Here is a 21,289-nt window from a genome sequence, read left to right on the forward strand (position 1 = left end):
GTGAAAGATATGCTATTAAAAATAATTTTGGATACATTACTCAATCAGGTATATATAAAACCTCTAGACCAGTGATGGCGAACCTTTTAGAGATTGCGTGCCTCAATTGTGACCCAAAATTATTTTGTCTATCCAAACGTGCCAGGATTTTCATAAAAATGACAGTTACTTTCCAATAAAAAAACGACTTTTTGATGAGTATCTTTATTTTAAAAAAAGTCGAATTACAAAAGTTTCAATGAAACTAATAAATAGCCTTGACTTAAAATTTGTATATTTTGTCTTGAATTTTATTAAATCAATGCAATCTCTGCTGTTGTGAACACTTGGATAACTTAATTGATGGTTCATATTTTGTTGATTTGAGAGCAACACATGCAGCACTCAGTTCATCTGTAAGCTTGTTTCTTCTGTCTGATTTGATGAAATTCAAAGTTGAAAACAGCTGCTCACAAGCGTAAGATGATCCAAACAAAGTAAGAAGAGCTATTCCAAGTAATTTCATTAACTTAAAATTAATTGGCAAAGAATTCCACACTTTAAGAATTTCATTTTCACAACTCTTTGCAACGTTTTCTTCCAAGATCCCTCCACACTCTATTTTCTCAAGTGTTTTATGCAGGGCACAGAATTTATTAGTCCAAGTATAGTTTTCCTGAAATTCTACCAGCTCCATTTCTAGAGTTTTCAAACCCAACCAGTGTAAACAGGAAAGATCGAGAGCTTCAAATTCAGTTTTATCGGGGAAAGGTAAGAAAATACAAAGTTTTTTCTATCTTTCAAAACTGCATAAATCTGTTACTAAAATTCTCCTTTGCTACCCAATAATGCTTGAAAATTCTTTGGAGATTTCCTGTTTGCTTAAGGAACAATCCGCAAATGTTGTAGAGTTTTCTAAATGCATTTTCAGATTTGGAAAATATTTGAGTTCCCCACCTTCGATGTCTTTTTCAAAAACTTGCAATTTTCTCTCAAATGCCTTTATATCACAGAACATTCTTTCTGCTGTTTTTCCTACTCCTTGTAGTTTTGTGTTCAGTGCATTGAAGTGTGAAATAAAGTCTGTAAAGAACATGAGGTTATTAAGCCAAGCCACATCAGTGAGCTGTGGAAAGTCTTGTCCTTTTTCATGCATAAAAAATCTAATTTCGTTCAAGCAAGCAATATATCTTTCCATAAAACGTCCTCTGCTCAACCATCGGACATTGTTATACATAATTAAAGTGCTATATTGTGCTTGAACCTCATCAAGAAGTGTTTGAAACTGACAAAAATGAAGCGCACGAGTCATAATGTAATTCACCATTTTTTGTAACATCTTTGAGTATATTATCTAATTTTTTGCTACTTTCTTTTGCACAAAGAGCTTCTTGATGTATAATACAATGAAACTGGATGACTTGATGTTTTATTTTGTTCTCAAACAACTTTATGAAACCAGATGTTGACCCAACCATACATGGTGCTCCATCACTAGTGATCGAAACTGTCTTTTCGGGCTTAATACTTTGTGTCAAAAAACATTCCATCACAGCATTGTAAATATCTACTCCTTGTGTTCTTCCGGGTAAAGAAATCAGTTTCACCAATTCTTCCCTCATGGAGTCACCAACAGCATAACGCAAAATTACTGCTAACCTTGCATGATTATTTATATCCGTATTCTCATCCAAACACATGGAGTAACAAGAAGCCTTTTGTAAATCAGTACTGAGTTGTTGATTGACATCATTTGCTATAATAAGATCACGATCTTTCACGGTATTTCTGCTAAGTGGTACCTCACAGATTCGTTGTAAAATTTCTCATTTATTTGAAAAATCACTAAAAAGAGAATCACTTCCAGCTAACATAGTCGTTTTTATGAAATCTCCATCAGATAGAGACTTACCATGTTTAGCGATACATAATGAAATTTGAAAGCTGGCCTTAGATCAAATGATAAGGTTTAGAAAGAAAGTTTCCAAGATTAAGACATTGAGAATGATATTTCCTCAGTTCGTTTGCTAGAAATTCCTCCTTTTCTGTTTCATCAAGTTCAGCAACATTTTTGTGGTTGGTTCCAAAATGCCGTTTGACACTTGAAGTACGACACACAACACTTTCACCACATAGAATACATAACGCTTTTCCGTTGCGTTCAATGGTTCCAAATAATTTTGTCCAATTTTCTTGAAATAATCGTCCACTATCCATTAGCTTTGCCTTCTTTGCATTCATTTTTGGTATAACTTAAACACACAAAAGTAAAGTTTAATGAAACAAACTTTTAAAAATTTACTTAAACAAAGAACAGTTAAATATTTAAACAAATTAAATTGGCCCGTTTCGTTAATGTAGCTTTTTTAATGCCATGATAATGTGGAGTGCAAAATTTAAAACTAAACACGATTGGTTGAAAAATATTCTCAAGTTAATCAATAGTTTATAATGTTTTGCATTTTTAGCTGCATTTAGCTTGTATTATTACAAAAGAATGATTTATGACAAGTTTTCTGTTTTTTGTATAATTCTTCATGACTGCAGAATAATAAGTAACAGATATAATTATTTATTCATATTGGTTGAAGACCAATACGAATAGTTGTAATGACTTACGATGCCACCCCCATCGTTCAAAAGGTTCGACATGCAACCTGTAGGGATAATATCCCTAATATATCCCTGGAATATATTATAGTATTAATCTAACCCGAAGTAGAGACAAGGGCTGACGTTAAGGCACATTAAACTGGGAACAATGATTTCCCAGGCTTTACCGATATCCAATCCTTCTCATCGATCCTACCGGGAATATCCCTAGTTCTAATGTTAGCTAAACTTACGCGCATTGCCTCCTCTGCACCACGAGGAGGCCCTGAAAATCGAAGTACTTGAACCCTAGTGCTCTCAGGTCATGCCACGTCTCATAATTACCTAGCTCGCTACATACTTCTTAGCAAAGATGCGGGAATCCTATCATGTGCCAGCAATCGTGGCCTTGCGTGCCACCTCTGGCACACGTGCCATAGGTTCGCCATCACTGCTCTAGACTTTCATCAATAAATCCATCTGTGAAAGCTTGTACACAATAAGAATTCAATACGACTGAAGATGAAGATAGAAAATGCAAGAATATTGTACTTAACAATCAGTAAAAAACACAGGGCGTTTCTTTGACAATTGATATTACATTTTCCTTTGCAAGGATGAGCAAAGAAATACTTACTTCAAAAGGTATTACACCAGAAATAAAGAACTGTGGATTTTTTTTTTCACTTTTAGTCCTTCGTTCTAATTAGACAATTCCAATTTTCATGAATTTTTCCAAACATTTTAAGTTCAATTAAGTAAATTTAAAAAATACAGTTGATTCATTTAGCTAAATCTCAAGACTATGACCAGGTACTAATTCTTTGAAAAGTTCTCTCTTTTATTTACACTATTTAGCTACCAATGGAAATGTTTTTCATTCATCATCTTATAGAAAAATATTGCTGTCATAATATCTGAACATACTTCTCAAACAAGCATCATTTTAACAAGAAAAGTTCCAAACCAATACTATTTCAAGCATAACTTTGAACTCACAAATTTACCAAGTTACAATTAATTTATAAAAGAGAATGTTTCTTCTATAAACCTTGGTAAAACAGTTTGAAAAAGTCTTTGTTTTCTGGGCAGGTCATAATTGTTGAACAATCAGACAAAATTATTTTTGAAAAAGAAACTAAAATAGAATTACTTTCATTAAACTGTCATAAAAAATAATAATAAAAATCACAAGCTGCATTAAAATGTTTATCAAACAACTACAATACACAAAAATATTATTGTAAAATAATTATTAAATTTAGAAGTTTACAAGTGAAAAAATTAAAACATCTTATAAGACTACTTTGAGTTAATATATAACAGAAGTTGCTATCCTGTAAACATCTATTTACAGACACTAATCTCATTTTTTCCCATTTACAAAAACAAATCAGTGTACACGAAACAATTAAACATCATGTAAAACTGAAAGTAAAACAGTTGTTAACTTCAGAGATAGAAATTAAAAAGGTTACAAATTTGAAATAGACTGAGGAAGGCCCAAATTGTAAAGTTTGGGGCTACGTTGGAAGGGGATCAAAATGGGACAGCTTGTAGTGTTGACAAGTTGATATGATAAAACCTAACACCTAGAATGAAACTCAGTATTTTGATGTAGTACTGGTTGCTGTTAACATCTTTCCTGCTGACAACAAGCATGTTCAGATTTTGTACACTGCAACTATAAAGAGGTGGCTATTCATCACATTCTTGGAATATAGCTTAGAAATGCTCAGCTATTTCAGTGAATGACTTATATTAGTCATACGTTAGCAATCTGAGATGGCTGCACTCACGAGAACATGACAATGTCTAGACGTTCATGATATTTTGGATGATATATTCTCTGATGGTGACTTATAGGCAGAAATGCTCAATACAAATTATAATTCTGATAGTGCTGAATCAAACTTCAATGAGAATGGAGTGAGTACCAGTGAGAAAGATGAGCAAGTTAATGAAGAAGCTAGCAGGGATGATCCCCTACTTAATGAACCAACTAATGTCAGAGAGCAAAATCATGGCAGAAGACATGGCCATGGAAAGGGTAGAGGTAGGAATGTGGATAGAGATTGAGGTGATCTTGATCAGTGCTGAAGTGAAAATATTGGACAGCAAAATGTCTATATTCACTGGCACTCCTGCCATACTTTTACAAGTTCCTGATGATGCTGGTCATATTGACTATTTACATCTTATTATAGCTGATGATTTAATGGATTTACTTGTTTGAGAAATCAAACTCTATACTTCACAGTTTATTAGAGACATACCACTGAAGGCAAAATCCAAAGCTCATTCCTCAAAATATGTCACCATCTCAAAAATGTGGGCATTTCTTGGAGTTACTTTTCTTACCAGAGTAATAAAGAACACCCCACCTAAACAAGCATTGGACTACAGATGCAATGCTCAACTTACATTTGTCAATAGTGTAAAAATGTATCTCAAGACAGCTGGTACAGGTATTAAAATAAAGTAGAGAACAACATTTTGACCTTCTTAGGTCACCTTCAGATTAACAAAAAGTTTGCAAACTCTTTGCAAAATAACTCATCTGATAGCATGTTGAAATGCAGGGGGAGGCTCATATTTAGTCTATAACCATCAGAAACCAGATAAATGTTATGAAAGGTTATATACTTTATGAAGCATGATCATGTGTATTAAGAAATATAGCTTTTTCTGAGGTATGGGATGCTCCATAATTCAAAGTTGTGATGATCTTCTTAAACCTTTGTGTGATCAGAATTACAAGGTATACATGGATAACTTTTACAATGGAATACCAGTATCTAGTTGTTTTTTTGTAAACAAGATACAAACTTGTAGAACTGTTCGAGTCAACCATGGATTCTCATCATCCTTGAAACTTGAAAGCACCACTCTGAATGAGTGAAGTTACATACTGACAGAAAGGCAATACACTACTCTTCATGTGGATGGATAAAAGATTAGTAAAGAAAATATTTACCACACATGAGTCCTAATTTGCTGATAGCAAAAAGAAAAAGATAGTAACCAAAAAATGAAACTGAAGTGTATTATCCAATACAACAAATATATGTTCATTCAGACGGCAAAATACCATCCTTGCAGTAAATGAATTACAAAATGGACTAAGAAACTTGTGTTCTATCAGATGAATTTATCAGTATTCAACTCAAGTGCTGTATAACAAACAGTAAGAGCAGAAGAAGGTGTTATTCAGTCTTCTAATGAATTGCATAAAATCAATATTTGAACTACGTAGCTTAGCTGAAGAGAACTCTACATCTAAGGATGATGACCTCCTTGGGCCAGTTATCATAAAAGTGCCAAGATCTGATTCACTACCAAGGCTCTTTGGAGGAGTAGAGAGGCATTCATTGTAAAATTATTCAGAAACTGCAAAATCTAAACCAACTAAGCCCATATTATGTGTGCCAGAAAACTGGGAAAAGGAATTTTGTCTCATTGGTATTGTAAAAACTGTAAAATTTCTATCCATCCAGACATGTGCTTTAAAGCATACTATTCCAAGAAAACCAAGAAAAATGGTCAGAGAACTGAAAATGAATGAAAGACGCAATTTAAAGTTGGAAAAAAATCTATTGTAGCTTTATTTCATTATATCCATAAGATTAGATATCTGTAAAAAAAATGTTAGCACAGAGGGGTTTGTAATGTAAAAAAAACTTTAGCTAGGACAGTGTCAAGGTCAACTTACAGCAGATATAACAATTTCTTAAACTTGCCAAAATTGTTCAAACTAAGATATATCTCATACAAGTTTTTGTTGTTGTTCTGTAGCTTCACATAGTTTATGTTCTTCTTAGTTGCTGAATTTTTTCAACAGCTGCACAACTTTTCAATACATAGTTTGAGTTCCTTTACATAACATGTGCAGAGCTATTTGTAGAGAATGTACTTTTCAGATAAATATTACTAATTTTGTTTTGCTACCAATCACATCTAAATTTGTTTTTCATTGAACTTTCCTTATAAATAAAGTTCTCTTGCTCACAGCCTGTCAATAATTCTCACCATATTTCAACATGTAAATCTTTCATAAAATGTTAAACAAAAGCATACTGTAATAATAAAAATAGCCCAAGAGTTTATTTAAGCCATTCACCAGTTGGTATGAATACAGAACTGATAACTAACACAATACAAAAAAAAACAAAAAAACCCAGATGTTCTCACCCATAGCCTTATCAATACAAAATAGGACAAAAATACTAATAAAAATCACTTACTTATTGCTATTTGCAAACTGAATTACATAAATTATGGAAGTATAGTTATGAGACTCATATATAAATAAACTGCACAATGAGTTTTGTTTTGTTTTTAATTTCATGCAAATCTACATGAGAGCGATCTGCACTATCCATCTGTAATTTAGCAGTGAAGGACTAGAAGGAAGGCAGCTAGTCATCACCACCTGTCAACAACTCTTTAGTTAATATTTTCCCAACTAATAATGGAATTAACCATTACATCAGAATGCTCCCACAATTTAAAAAGTTAGCACATATGGTGGAACGGGATTTGAACCTGTAATCCTCAAACTGTGAGTGAAACTCCCTGGCCATGCACAATATACAGAGATGAAATATTCCAATTGGTTACGAATAAAATAGTAATGGTACTTTCAACTGAATGGTGCCTTATATGCCAAATGGGCTAAATGAGCATGTCATAAACACCAAGTCAGCAGCGTAGCACAGTGAGCCTTCCAATCTGCAGCACTACAAGTCTAATAAAAAATACAACAATCTTCATCAAAACCATACTTACAAACTCAGGTGACAGCTTCAACTTGCACAAATGTACCACAGATTCACACATTCCCGAAACAATTGGGGACATGCCAACACGAATACTGCAAGATCCAGTTTTGTCTCCTTCCTCTCGATTACTTGAAACTAAACGTACACTCCTATCACATAAAAAGTACACAATGTATCAATTATTGGTAAAGATGTACTTTGAATAATACAATATAAAGCAGTATGATTTTGTTAATCTGATGATGACTGAAGGAGGTCAAAATGTTGTTCGCTCCCCTGCATAGAGCTTTCTTTACCCATACCAGCTGTTTTTAAATATATAATTTTATCTACAAGTGGGTTTTCTCATCATCATGGAGTATGACTTAAAAGTTACATGTGAATGGACAAGAAAAAAAAAAAAAGATTGTTTCTAAACATAAAGACACTCCTCTCCCACTCAAGATAGACAAATATTAAACTGTAGACTTTAAGCAAGCACTACCAAAATAAATCATTTTAATAGACTATTGCCATGTTTTTGTGAAATCAGTACGACAACAAGGTTAAAATGGTTGAATTAAATTCTATTTTGGTTTTTGTTACTACGCTATCATTCATTATAACTGTAGCCTCGACTGACCTCTACGCAATACCAGACAAACGGAAAGACAACTTCTGTTTCTACCTTTATACAGGTACTTGTTAACTCTGTCTGTCTCTGTCTGTCTGTGTGTGTGTGTGTGTGTGTGTGTGTGTGTGTGTGTGTGTGTGTGTGTGTGTGTGTGTACACATTGCTTAATTAACTAATTACTCAGAAATCCAAGTTCAAATTCCAAGAAAATTGCCAAGATTTTGCAGGTAAATAAATTAGTAAGTGTGAATTAACCTAATACACTGAATGGATTACATTGTCTACAAAACATGCACTCTCTTCCTTAGTATTCTTGGTAGTGGGTTTTGAAATCAAGAAATTACTGATCAAACCTGAATAATGTAAGTGAAACTGTAAAAGTTAGGTAACTGATCTTTCTTCATATGAAAAACAAATTAAAATTACACATGTAGTTTGTCTTAAATTTATATAAATGGATGTTAAATATCTTCAACCACCAGCATAATATTTTTAAAATAAGTGGCATATCATGCTCAACATCTTAGTTCAGTGGGTCAATTCTGTAAGATACAGAAGAAAATCAATGAAAGTAATTTCATGAGAACCATAGTTAAAACTACTGAACATGAGAAAAAAAACAACTGATTACATAACAATAACATTGTTTTAGATTTACAAAACATGCAACAGTAAAAACAAATTACTATTTTATTATTGTAGCTGACTGATCAAATTGCAATTAATTTTAAAATACAGAATAAATTTTAGCAAACCAAATGAGAAAGTTTATTCTCACTAATAAGTTTGATATAAAATCATCATAACATTTCAATGATATCAATCCAAGATAGAAAAATAACACCAAATTCAATGGACTATATAATATCCCATTAATTTCATTTGAATGACACAGAACATGAATTTGTAAGCTATAGAACCAACTAAAATTCTACATTGATAAAAACTGTCTGTTAATTATAAGCAAATAGAAATTATTAAACACCAACTAATGACATTGACTTAAATGTTTTTTTTTAACACTTACCACTGATCTGTGTCAGCTAAAATACAGACTGTTTCAGCAACCGGATCACCAAGTACAGAAGACTGATGGCAGAGAGAAAACATTTACAGATGGTTCTTGTACCTTCTTTTATTAAATCTGAATTTTAACAAATTTTCTTCCAGTACCTCAAACACCTAACATGATTCTCACACTTTTTAAAATCTATTAAATATATAACATTTGCTCTAAAATAACATTCCTTTCACAAACCTTCAATAAAATAATAACAGTTTATCATTGATACCACAGATTGAGTAATTACATCTGAACATGAAATCCCTTTAAGACCATTACTTATTTAAAATTGAAAAAGCCTGGTTAAATTTGTTCTGAAAAAGCAGTAAGGACTGGTAAAGAAAACTTGGAATCCAGTACCTATCTCAATAAGTCTTCCTGAAGTCAGAAATCACAGTGTATGTTATCACATTTGTAGACTTATATTCAAATGTTTATTGACCTATTATTATGAATTTATGTTAATAAGTTTGATATCAAATGGTAGATTATACTTCAAGTTTTAGTATATACATTATTTATATTCTTAACTTTAAAGCAAATATTTAATAAGTAATTAAATATCAATTTTTGTGTGTCACCTGGTATGTTGAATGTAGATTGGCTCAAATTAGATGTTCATAATATTCAAATACAAAGTCTATAGCTTCTTACAAATTAGAATCAATTCTAAGTATCAGTAGATGGAGGAGCTGAAGCTAAGGGTCAGGACACACAATGAACAGTTGTGCCTTGACTTCCAGTTAGAGTCAAAGAAAGTTGAAAGGCCAAATGACAAAAAGGATTGCAAATGGCTGGCATCAATCCATGATTCTAACATCTCTGGAATGCCTACAAACACTAAGGGGGAAGAAGAAAAAAAAACAACAACCAACAACAGAGCCTCACATAACTCATGGTGGGTGGTAACAGGTAGACAAACTCCCTCCAACAAAGCATCTCTACCCAAAAAGTCCCAACACCAGGTAAACCAGAAAAACCAAAGAAAGAGCAGAAAAAGCTGATAATCTGACCAAGGTAGAAGTCAGCAAAGGATGCAATTCATCAATTTTATATGGGGAACAATGAAAGGCTGACAAAATATAGAGGGAAAATAAATATCTCAGAATATTATGAGAAACAGATGAATGTGGAAAAACTGACCCATTCAAAGTGATCACAGGCTTCAGTCTAGAATCCCGTATGTGCAAAAGAGGATCAAGTCTTAGGGAATCTAAATTTACATCCTCTTGGTGATGGAAAGTCAAATTGTGTTCTTCTGAAAAGTGTGAAATTCAAGACACAACTATCCTGTCACATAAAACTTAGCTGTGAATCTCCTTGCAATATCAGGTGAAAGATGAAAAACTATGTAGCTACCCTCAAACTTTTTCTCCATCAAGGAAAGAGTAGATCCAAAGACAGCAGAAAAAAAGCCTCAAAACTGCACAAAGAGAGCAGGAGGTGACTGATCCAAAATGGCCTCATGAAATGTCATGCCCCTCCCCCCAAACAACAACAAAAACTTTAATAAGAGAGTCCAAATTCTCTCCAGAAAGTCTTTGATCATTATTAAAAGCACATACACACAGAAACATGCTTGGGCTGAATATACATCTTCATTTCACAGTTAATCAGATCACAGGTGGCCTCAACACACAAGAAATTTGAAAGGCCTTAACAACTTATGTCAAACAGCAAACAAGTAAAAGAGCTTGTATGTTTTATGAAAAATAACTGAAACTTAAAAACTTATTTGTAAATAGTAATAATATATATACACATGTAATGTATTGTTAGCAAACTATGATTGTATTTTAAAAAATACTAGTTACTCAAACACAACTACAAGAGATATCACTTTGTACACAATTTTATTTATATTACTGTATAAAGTGATCATTGCAACTTATGTAATTTTAGTCAAACATGGCTGAAAGGTCAAAAAACTATAAATAATAAATATATATAGCTGTATACTGTTATGAGATTTAAGTTATTTAGACCAAACATTTGTGATTTCATGTTATAGCCTGTAGTAATTCTAAAATGAAAAAAAGCATAATTTATATTTATTTCTTAATTTTCAATGTTAGTTACAAGGTTGGTCAACTTGACCAAACCCATTGAGTGATATAATAGTAAAAATAGCAGATAAAATATACAGTTTTTCTAAAACAAAAAGATGTACAAGGAAATCATTATTTTAAAAATTCTTAAAACATAAAAAAATCTGATATAGTATACAGAAGCATAATAATGTTTATTAATAATCTGTGAACTTTTGAAGATATGCTTACTGTATTAAAAGTTACAGTATGAAAACTATAATAAGCACAAAATAGTTAAAGTTGATTGTCAAGACCAAACCCATAGTGAGAGTGTTAAGACCAAATAACCTGTATGACAAAAGCTCTGTTTGTCCTAAAAATTAAAAAGTTCATTAAATTTAAATGTATTCTTCACTTTCTTTGTCTTTAATTCTAATAAAAAATGACTAACTTCTCTAATACTACAAAACAAAATATGCTGACCTTTATAACTTCAATGAAAATACAACTTGTATCATTACCTGAGTACAAGTGATTAGATCATTTCTAATGTTCAAGTCTTGGACTGAGCCTTTCACACCCTGGAGACAAAAGTCGGTCATGTAATGATCAGAAACTCCAGCAAAGAGAGACCAACCAAAATTACTTGGAACTCTGTCTTTGGAGCAATCTTGTTGGATTTGTAACCTGATTGAAAAAATTCCATTTAAGGTAATAAACATCAACAGTCTAGTAACCTGCTTAACAATCAATGGCACTATTATTACTCAACCTACCAAAAAAAAAAAAAAAAACTTTGTGGTAAACATGGATTTTATGTCACTTTTACTAAAGCCAATAAGTTATTGCATCTTGGCAACAAAAACACATTTTTAATACATTAGGCTGTGCATCCTTAATTACATTTCATAGGAAAAGTTAATTATTTCATGTACTATTGAGTTACCATTTGAAAAATATATACACAATAAAGATATGGTAGTAGTACTGAAATTGACTTGGAGGTTGAATGCAGGTTTTATCATGCCAGTTACATAACCAGAGTTTAATTAACAGTTCTATCAGCTGTTTAAAACTTCACACACTATATTAGTTATAACTACATCAGTTAAAACATTTAATTATTACAAAATGAACACAGACCCACATACAAACTAACTGAAGCTAGAAATGCAGCTACATTTCTTTAAAAAGAGACCTAGAATAATAAATTATTATATAATACTAACATTTCTGTAAGAACATCTCTACCAATAAACATCGTTTTTGATTTGAAACAATGAAATTCTTACAAGTAAATAATCTTTGTGACCTATAGCACATGCTCAAGACTACAAAAAGATTTTGAAGAATTACAAGTTTGTGTCAAAAACTATTGCAGTCTTCTAAGTTATCTAATATGTAGCATTTACTGCTAGGATGCAAAAATGTACATTTCAAATACACTATATATATCTTTCAGTAACCCAATATTCCACATCAAAAGCCTAACATGGTTGATTAGATTAAAATGTATGCAATATCCACAAAAAGTTCAAGTACTAAATTAAAAATTTGTTTTAAATCATTTAAATTTTCATATTAAGACAATTATAACTCATGTATTTTATGAACCAAACCATTTAAGAAAAAATATAATATCTTGTGAGAAAAAATTTACAGGTAATTTTAAATAACATATAGTTATTTAATACATCACAGCTAAACTACCTATAATTATATACATCCAATGCTTTATTATTAAAAATGTTAAAGTATGTATTTCATACAATAAAAACAGAGCTTAAAGCAATAAGTACAAAAAAACACATTTTCTCAATATAATTTTTCTTCCCAAAAAGATACAAATAAATTAATTTTTAACAATTCACGAAAATAAAAAGACTACATACTGAGGTAGTGGTAATTCTGTCACACCTTCCAATGGATTTTCTTCATGCGACCTTAAGATAGCTCCTAATGAAGCATTTCTGTTTGCAACAGGTTTCTCATCCAAGCTTTGATAACCTTCCTCATGGACAGTGGAATCTACAGATAAAAAGTCTTTAGTTTTGCTTGAGCTACAATGACAAGATGCTAAAATCTTTTCCTTAGCTTTAGCAACCTTCTGACTTCCAAGTTCTTTATGACTCTCTTGAGTCAAATTTCCCAGCACACAATCCTCAGTGAACACATCTGAAGTACATTTTAGTTCAGGGACAAGCCCAACACCATGGTATGTCTCAAAGTATTGCTTAGTCTTATTAACAGTCTCTGACCCAATTTTCTTGTTCTGCACAATCTGGACTTCCCTTACTGGATGTACTGTGTCATTATCAAAATCAATGTTTCTTAGTAAAGGTTTTACATCAAAATTGGAACAATCTCCAGATTTCTGGGTAAAATTTTGGACACCATTAGACTTAAGCAAAGTATCTTTAATGTTATAAAGGGGAAAAGCTTTAGGATGTTTTAAAGGTGCACTTGCAAATGTATTTTTCACATGTTCAACTTTCACTTCAGGAGGATAATATTCTTTCACTGTTACTAAATTGTCAATCTCTGTTAAATCAACAATATGTTTATGTGCATCATTTATCTTCTTATCAACAATATCTCTTTTATCTTCTCTTTCTTCCTTAAATTCTGTAGGCTCTGATACATCTTCCATGCTGCTGTAACCCAAGCTATCCAAGAAACGTATTTCTTGGTCTCCTGAGTACTGTCCATTGCATTGTTCTTGTATCCTCTTGCACAATTTAGAAACTGGAGGACTCTCCCCCACCATAAACACAGCACTGTTTCTGCCCTTATCTTCTGGAATCTGTGCAAAACCATTATGATTTTTCAGAAGAAGTTCTGAATCACTCACTGATGTTCTGTGCCTCAAGTCTTTTGTTAAACATGGAGATACAAGATTTCTACAAGATTTCCAATACTGTTGCTTAGGAATCCAGAATCTACCTTTCATGGTATCACATTTACATAAAAGTTCTGTTGGGATTGTCCCAATTTGATCTCTCTCAAGATTACCGAGTATCTCTTTGCTAGAGTTGTGCGTTATCCTCTGAACATGTTGGAACTTTCGAAGTGAATCTCTTTCATCAGGTGAATATCGAAAGAGATGTTGACTGTCACAGTAACTTCTATTTGTATCACTTTCCCGAGTACAATTTGTAGTTTGTTCATTTGTTTTACAATACCTTCAAAAAGAGAGATAGAATTACTTTTTAACAAAAAAAACAACAACAAAGACCGTACATAATAACTAAAAACTTATAAATATTTTGATTGGTATCTTATAAGCAAATATTAATATTTACAAAAGCTATACTGTTTTTATTTGTTGTTAGTGTGGAAGCCACAGTTTATTTAATAAAATTTCTAATATTTTACTAAGCATTTCCAATGAAGACAAAAAACAGCTTCAGATAAATGCTTTACATGCTATTCAACATTTTGGCTTACTTTTTTTTTTTTTTTCCCAAGAGTATTCGAATGTCACACTTTGCAAAACAGATTTCAAATTATGGTAATCAAAAAAGAATATTAAGGTACAACAATATAATAAAATAGTGCATGGTTAAGTGTGCTGAAAGTATTGCCAAACATGTTAGTTGCTTATCACAAATATAAAATAAATTTTACATGAAATAAGTTTTACACAAGCCAAACATTGTATCTATTATTGGAAAGGCACTTACACTGAATCAAAAGAAATTCCTGTCAAGAAAACCATCACAAACCTCTAAGATTTTGATTCAATCAGGCATCTCATTAGTTATAGAGTGCAAGTTCATGAAATGCTAGGAAGTGGCTTCTTTGTTGTCAATGTTCACAGTAATATAAACATATTGTTTAAAATGATCGTATACTGGGTGACCGGATTCACTTATGTATGTGGCTGAACACTGTGCATATGTCGTTTAATAAAACAGCATTCTTAAGTGTGCAGGATTTCTCTGAACCACTGACCTTAGCAAAGCACTTTTTGAATTTGCATCAAATGTTGTTACTTAAAGCTGAATGAGTAAATACATCCTTCAGTTGTTTTTTTACCTTATTTTTTTAAGATTTCAATATTCAAACCAGATCTTCTAATCACCTGACAAAGATGAAAAGTTAAAGGTTTATCCATAAAGGGCATATCCAAGAAATAGTATTTTGATATGGTAGTTTTTCTTCTTTCATTGTTTGTTAAATTCTTGAGTCAAAATTACTGAAAGTCATTGCAACATAACTCTATGGACAAACATTAGGCAAGAGAAATGTTTGAAGTTTCATTCTGGCTTATATCTCACACTCCATGGTATTGCAGGTTTTTTCAGTTTTATTAAACTGACCAATGATGACACCCCATTGGGTAGCAGAGAATATTATGAGCTATAGTGTAGAAAATGGGTTTAATGCATGGTTGTAACCATGGCATTATGAAAGGGCACAGACTTCTGGACATTATCAGTACAAGTGTAAGCTTTATGTTGGGGCATTGATTTTTAAGGAATTCAAAGAATTCCAAAAATTTTATGAATGTATTTGTATCATTTATCTGATTCAAGATTAGTTACAAAACTCCACTGAGTAGAAGTTGATGATTCAAAGAAAGACCTAAAAATAGAAGCCAAAATGGCAGAAATGTCATTGTCCATAGCACAATTTGTTTATAGAGGGTTGGAGCAAATTTAAAGTAGTAGTTGTTGTTGTTGAGAAATTTAAGAAAATGTTTGATGAGCTCTATAAAAAGATATCACTGGTAGTAGGAAGAGTAATCAATCTAATAAGATTTACAACTGAGCTTACACTATCTTCTATAGGAATGGAAGGGCACATAGAAATAACATGGAGAATAAGTAGTATAGTGTTTGAACTCATCTGTAAACCATCTCCATGTAACCTGTTGAGAAAGTCACTGGTGCTATTTAGATTTGAATGGAATTTGTTGAGGAAAAAGTAAAGTAGCTTTTTAAGTATCCAACATACAGACACTGATGGAGAGTTGCATATGGAAGAGTTTGGGTCTTAGAGGTATGTAAAATTTATATGAGTAATTCATACAGTTCAGGGTGATCTGAATGAAATGGTCTAAGATTGTTAAGGAATCACATATACATAGTAGTTAAATCTATGTCCTTACATTAACAGATGCAATGCCTGACCATATAAAACTACTATTCTTTCTTATGAGATTTATTTTTATTACTTTTACTTTTGTGATCAGCAATTTTAACCTGTTAACAATGTTTTTACCATATTTCATTATGTAACATTCTATTAGATTGTTGTAATTTCATATTTTTGGTTACTGTAACTTAAAATCAGTTTTGTAATCTGCAAATTTCAAATGCAATTGAAAAATTTGCAAGCTGAAATGCTGGGTAGAATTAATAAATTAAAGCTGAAGTATATAGTTGCTTTCAAAGGAAATAGTTCCATCCTTCAATAAGCGTTGAAAATTTAACATTTGCATACACTGAAAAACTTATTTCTGAAAGATAATTATTCCTTCTCACATAATAGCTTTTTCTCAATTGGTACTGCTCTCTATATGATCACCTATCCTCACAAGTTTTCAAGCAACATGGCTGTACTGCAGCATGAAACAACCATCCACCAATAAGAGTGCAACACACCCTCCAAGCATAGCCGATTCCCTCTACAGCACAATCATCATTTCAAGTTTACATAAAAAGAGATGCATTGGGATAGGAAGGACAGATGGAGAGTGCAAGTAGAAGCAAATAGCTAACAGAAACACATTTTCAGTGTTGGAAAATGTTAACTTACAATATAATACCTTACCTTTTGGAAGGTAGCCAAAGAAAGCCATGAAATGTGAAACCCTAAATGTGCAGGGTCATACCCATGGGATACCACACCTCATTTGGACAAGGTACTCTTCGCATGTTGTAAAAATACATATTGCAAAACTGGGTAAGAAAGATACACATTCAATCAGCAAGTGGATGTGCTAGATGATATAGATGGCTAGGAAATGACAGACCTAAATCAATGGGTTGCATTCAGTCCAAAACCAGGCAACATTGAGTACTTGTCATCCTGTCCATAGCAGGAGAATGGTCCTTACCATTTTCAGCTCAAACCCAGGAACCAAAAGGGAAAATAAACTTCCATTACAAAAATCCAGAGCAAGTATATGTGTGGACCTAGTACACAACAAACACCAGACCAGGATGTAGGACAACAGCATGAAAGTAGAATTCATATTGGTGGATCAACTGTAGTCTAAAATCTGGTGGCTTTGGGAATTTATCATCCAGTGTACAGTGGAAGGAGACTACATACCATAAACAACAACTTCAGACTCCTCACCACATTGTCCACTTCCACTTCCAGTGGAGCATGAGAGTCATTTCCACTTACCATTTCCTAGCTACTGAAGTGGCATCCTCCTGAGTGTTACTGATTCTACTCAGTAGAAATCCTATTTTTGAAAGCACACAAATACCAATTTATATAACCAGTGTCAGGTGGACAAGTAGCAATCCTGATACTGCCTTACTCATGATAATCTGCGAGTTAGTAAAATTTGGTTTGGGCCACATATACAAAGCAAGATTCTACAAAAAAACTTCAAGAAGTCTTGGGGAACAACACATCTCACTGGTGAACAGCAGAGACCAAAAACAGCTATATGGTGCAGATTTCAGCAGTATACCTGTACAGGCACTGCTCACCATGAAACAAGTCCCAGAAATAAGCAAAGGTTAATGCTGTAATGATAAGAGATAAAAAAAACAATTTATCCTCTCACAGCCAAAGGAATGTGTGAAGAATGGCAACAGGTGGCAATCAATAGCCAGATGAAAAGAAGAAGCTATACGATTTAAGTGATGCTCATTGAGAGTATATAGTGTGGTCTATATGCCAGCCTGTACAATTTCCTGAAATGAATGATGGAAGAGAATAGGTGGAAAAAGGGTGATATGACAAATTTGATGTGAGAAGACTTCAAAAAATGAACTGAAAATCCTCAGACAAAGACATACAAGCCAACTGAATAAGTTGGTGGTAACCAACCACTATGAGTGACTCGGAAATATTACAGGTAGAAGAAAAATTCCATGAGAAAAAAATGCATGAGTGGGAACCCCAGAAGGAAACAGTGTGTGAATGACATAACAACAGTTGGTTGGTTAATTTAGTGTTTTATGGCACAAAGCAGCTAGGCTATCTGCACCAAATGTCCGGCAAAAGGGTAAAAATAAAGTAAATTTAGTAAAATTCATAAAAGAAAATGAAGGTAAAACAAAACAGCATTGAAAAACAACAAAAGCATAAACACAATGTTGACACCTAGTCTACAGTTTTAAGAGAGAAAGCAGAGTAAGAGAAGTTGTAAAGGACTTTCTGTAGCATAATGGTAATGATCATAACCCACCAGGAAATACAAACAGGTAAGTACAAGAACCACTGTCAATCACCTGATGTTGGCCTTTCCAGTCCTGGTTCCAGGTTATGTGTCATTATGGCCAGTATCAAAAAGTAATAAAAGTGTTAAAAGACAGGTAGTAAAATTCTAATAATAACTCACCAGGACCACTAATGCGTAATTCAAACAGCAGCGTTAGTCACCTGAAGTTGGCCTTTCCAGTCCTGGTATTGAGTTATTTAATGTCATGGCCATTTTCCAACTTCAAATCGAACTACAGAGATTGAGACTCTTAAAAGGGAACCACAATTAAAAAGGTGCAATGAATAAATATCAAACACTTAAATGACATTAAAAAAATTAATGGCCATTAAAAAACAAAAACTTTATCAAGGTCGACACAGTGTCACCGTCACCAATAACACTGTATACTGTTACGGACAAATCCTGAGACAGAACATGTTTAAAATAGTGCTGTCGGTGAGAGTTGTAACAATGGCAAGAAAGCAAAATGTGTCTTACAGTGATTTGAGTGTTACACAAACTACACACTGGTGTATCAGTTCCAGATAAAAGAAAACAATGAGTTAAAAAACTGTGACCAATGCGTAATCTAGTTAGAATACCTTCCTCCTTCCAAACCCTACGGAAGCTGGACAGCCAAAGTCCAATATATGGTTTCATTTGAAAAAGCTTTTTGTCACATCACTCACTCCAAGTCGACTGCCAGCTGGCACAGAGACGAGCCTTGAATACAGGACCATAGTTCACGTGCGGAATAAGCACAGTGGTGATAGTGCCAGAGCAGATAGATTTAGCTGCCGTGTCTGAAAGCTCATTCCGCAAATACCAACGTGGCCTGGTATCAGAAAAACTGGATAGAAGTAGATGTTAATGAGAAATGGGCCAGTCAGTTTTGAATATCAGGGAGAGCAGGGTGTGAACCAATGTGAAGTGATTCCAGGGCCAGTAGAGAACTAAGCAAGTCAGTATAAATAGTGCAGTTGGAGTACTGCTTAGCTTCAATATGATCCAGGGCAAGAGAAATGGCGTACAGTTCAGCAGTGAACACAGAAGCTGTAGAGAAGATTCTGCACGCAACCACCAAACCGCAACAAACCATGGTAGAGCCCACAGAGTTACCTGATTTGGAACCATCCGTATAAATTGGAATGGAAAGGTTGTTTGAAAAATGTTCAGTAAATAAAAAATGGTACTTCCAATTGGGAGTAACTGCCTTTCTCAGATGACTTAAAGAAAGATCACATTTGGGGACTGTAATAAGCCATGGTGGGATGAGCTGACCAGTGGATTCTGCAATGTTATCCAAGGACAGACCCAATTCATCCAATTGCTGCTGGATGTGAAGGCCAAAACAAGCAATGGCAGATCGTCTGTTCTGAAAAAGTATGGCCCACCAAGGAAGGAAAATACATCCCCAGGTGGGATGCTTTGGTAAGGAACGAAGTTTCGAAGAATACAGTAAAGACAGTTGCAAATGGCGAAGGTACAGAGAAGGTTCATGAGATTCTACGTATGAGCTCTGAACTGGGGAGGTGCAGAAAGCCCCAGTGCAGAGTCAAAGTCCTTGATGATGAATGGGGTTCAGCATCTTTAAGGCCAAGGGTCTGGCAGAGCCATAGACCATTGATCCATAGTCGAGTTTCGATCGAATAAGAACATAACATATCTTTAACACAGAACATCGATCTGCTCCCAAATGGTGGTAGAGAGGACATGAAGGATGTTCAGTGCTCTTGTGCATTTGACCTGTAGTTGATTTAAGTGTGGTATAAAGGTCAGCTTATGGTCAAAGATAAGCCCCAAGAACATGGTCTAAGGGACCACTGGCGACGAAACTTCACCGATACAGAGTTCAGGATCAGGGTGAATACCCCACTAGCAGCAAAAGTGCATGCAAACGGATTTAGAGAGAAAGAAATTAAAGCTGTTTGCAGTAGTCCACTTCAGTATACAATCAAGGGCAGTTTGTAGTAGCCACTCAATATATCTCATGTTCGACGACTGACACGAGATGTGAAAGTCGTCGACATCGAGCCCGTTTGCAACAGCAAGAGGAAGTTGTTCAGTGATGGCATTAATCTTTATACTGTAGAAAAAAATGGAAAAATGCCGAACCCACATGAACTTGAAATCTCCCATCCATCAAAAAATTTTTAATAAACATGGATAAATGGCCACGTAATCCATATATATGGAGGTCTCGCAAAATGCCATACCTCCATGTTGTGTCATAACCCTTCTCAATGTCAAAGAATATTGATACAAGATGTTGTCATTTGAGAAAGGCAACTCTGATTGATGTTTCAAGTCGAATTAGGTGGTCCTAGGTGGAGTGCTGTCGTCAGAACCCACACTGGATGAGAAAAAGTTGTTTGATTCAAGGAACCAAACAAGATGAGCATTAACCATCTTCTCTGGGGTCTTACAGAGACAGCTTGTCAAAGCAATTGAATGATAGTTTGAAGGAATCTTGGGATCTTTCCAAGGCTTAGAGAAAGGTAAGATAATAGCCTGGTGCCAGGCATTAGGAAAAACATTCTTCTGCCAGATCCAGTTAAAAACAATAAGAAGAATATCAAGAGAAACAGGAAAAAGATAGCACAGCATGTCAAAGTGTACATCATCAGGTCCAACAAATGTGCTGCCAGACCTATGAAGGGCCATTTTCAGTTCAACCACTGTAAAGGGACGATTATAGTCAAAGAGATAGTCAGTTTGAAAGGAAAGAGGTGAACGCTCTGAACGAGTCTTGATTGCCAAGAAGGTGGAGGATCAAGCAGAAGTGCTAGATACCCGGTAAAAGCTTTCACCTGGAGTATCAGCGATGCTCCGGACATC

The 21,289-nt window shown here is 33.8% G+C and overlaps 1 protein-coding gene across 4 annotated transcripts in view; it reads right to left on the reverse strand.

The window, feature by feature from the left end:
* LOC143246357 (folliculin-interacting protein 2-like) overlaps positions 1 to 21,289 on the reverse strand; it is an 83,401-nt gene that overhangs the window by 7,143 nt on the left and 54,969 nt on the right. For all 4 annotated transcript variants that reach the window (XM_076492931.1, XM_076492932.1, XM_076492933.1 and 1 more), the window contains 4 exons: positions 12,951 to 14,240; positions 11,580 to 11,745; positions 8,993 to 9,054; positions 7,360 to 7,501 (listed from right to left, as the gene is read on the reverse strand). In XM_076492931.1, the coding sequence (XP_076349046.1) occupies positions 7,360 to 7,501; positions 8,993 to 9,054; positions 11,580 to 11,745; positions 12,951 to 14,240 (1,660 nt within the window). The remainder of the gene's footprint in view (positions 1 to 7,359; positions 7,502 to 8,992; positions 9,055 to 11,579; positions 11,746 to 12,950; positions 14,241 to 21,289) is intronic.

The sequence above is a fragment of the Tachypleus tridentatus genome, chromosome 3 (assembly GCF_004210375.1).
Source record: "Tachypleus tridentatus isolate NWPU-2018 chromosome 3, ASM421037v1, whole genome shotgun sequence".
Classification (NCBI taxonomy): Eukaryota; Metazoa; Arthropoda; class Merostomata; order Xiphosura; family Limulidae; genus Tachypleus; species Tachypleus tridentatus.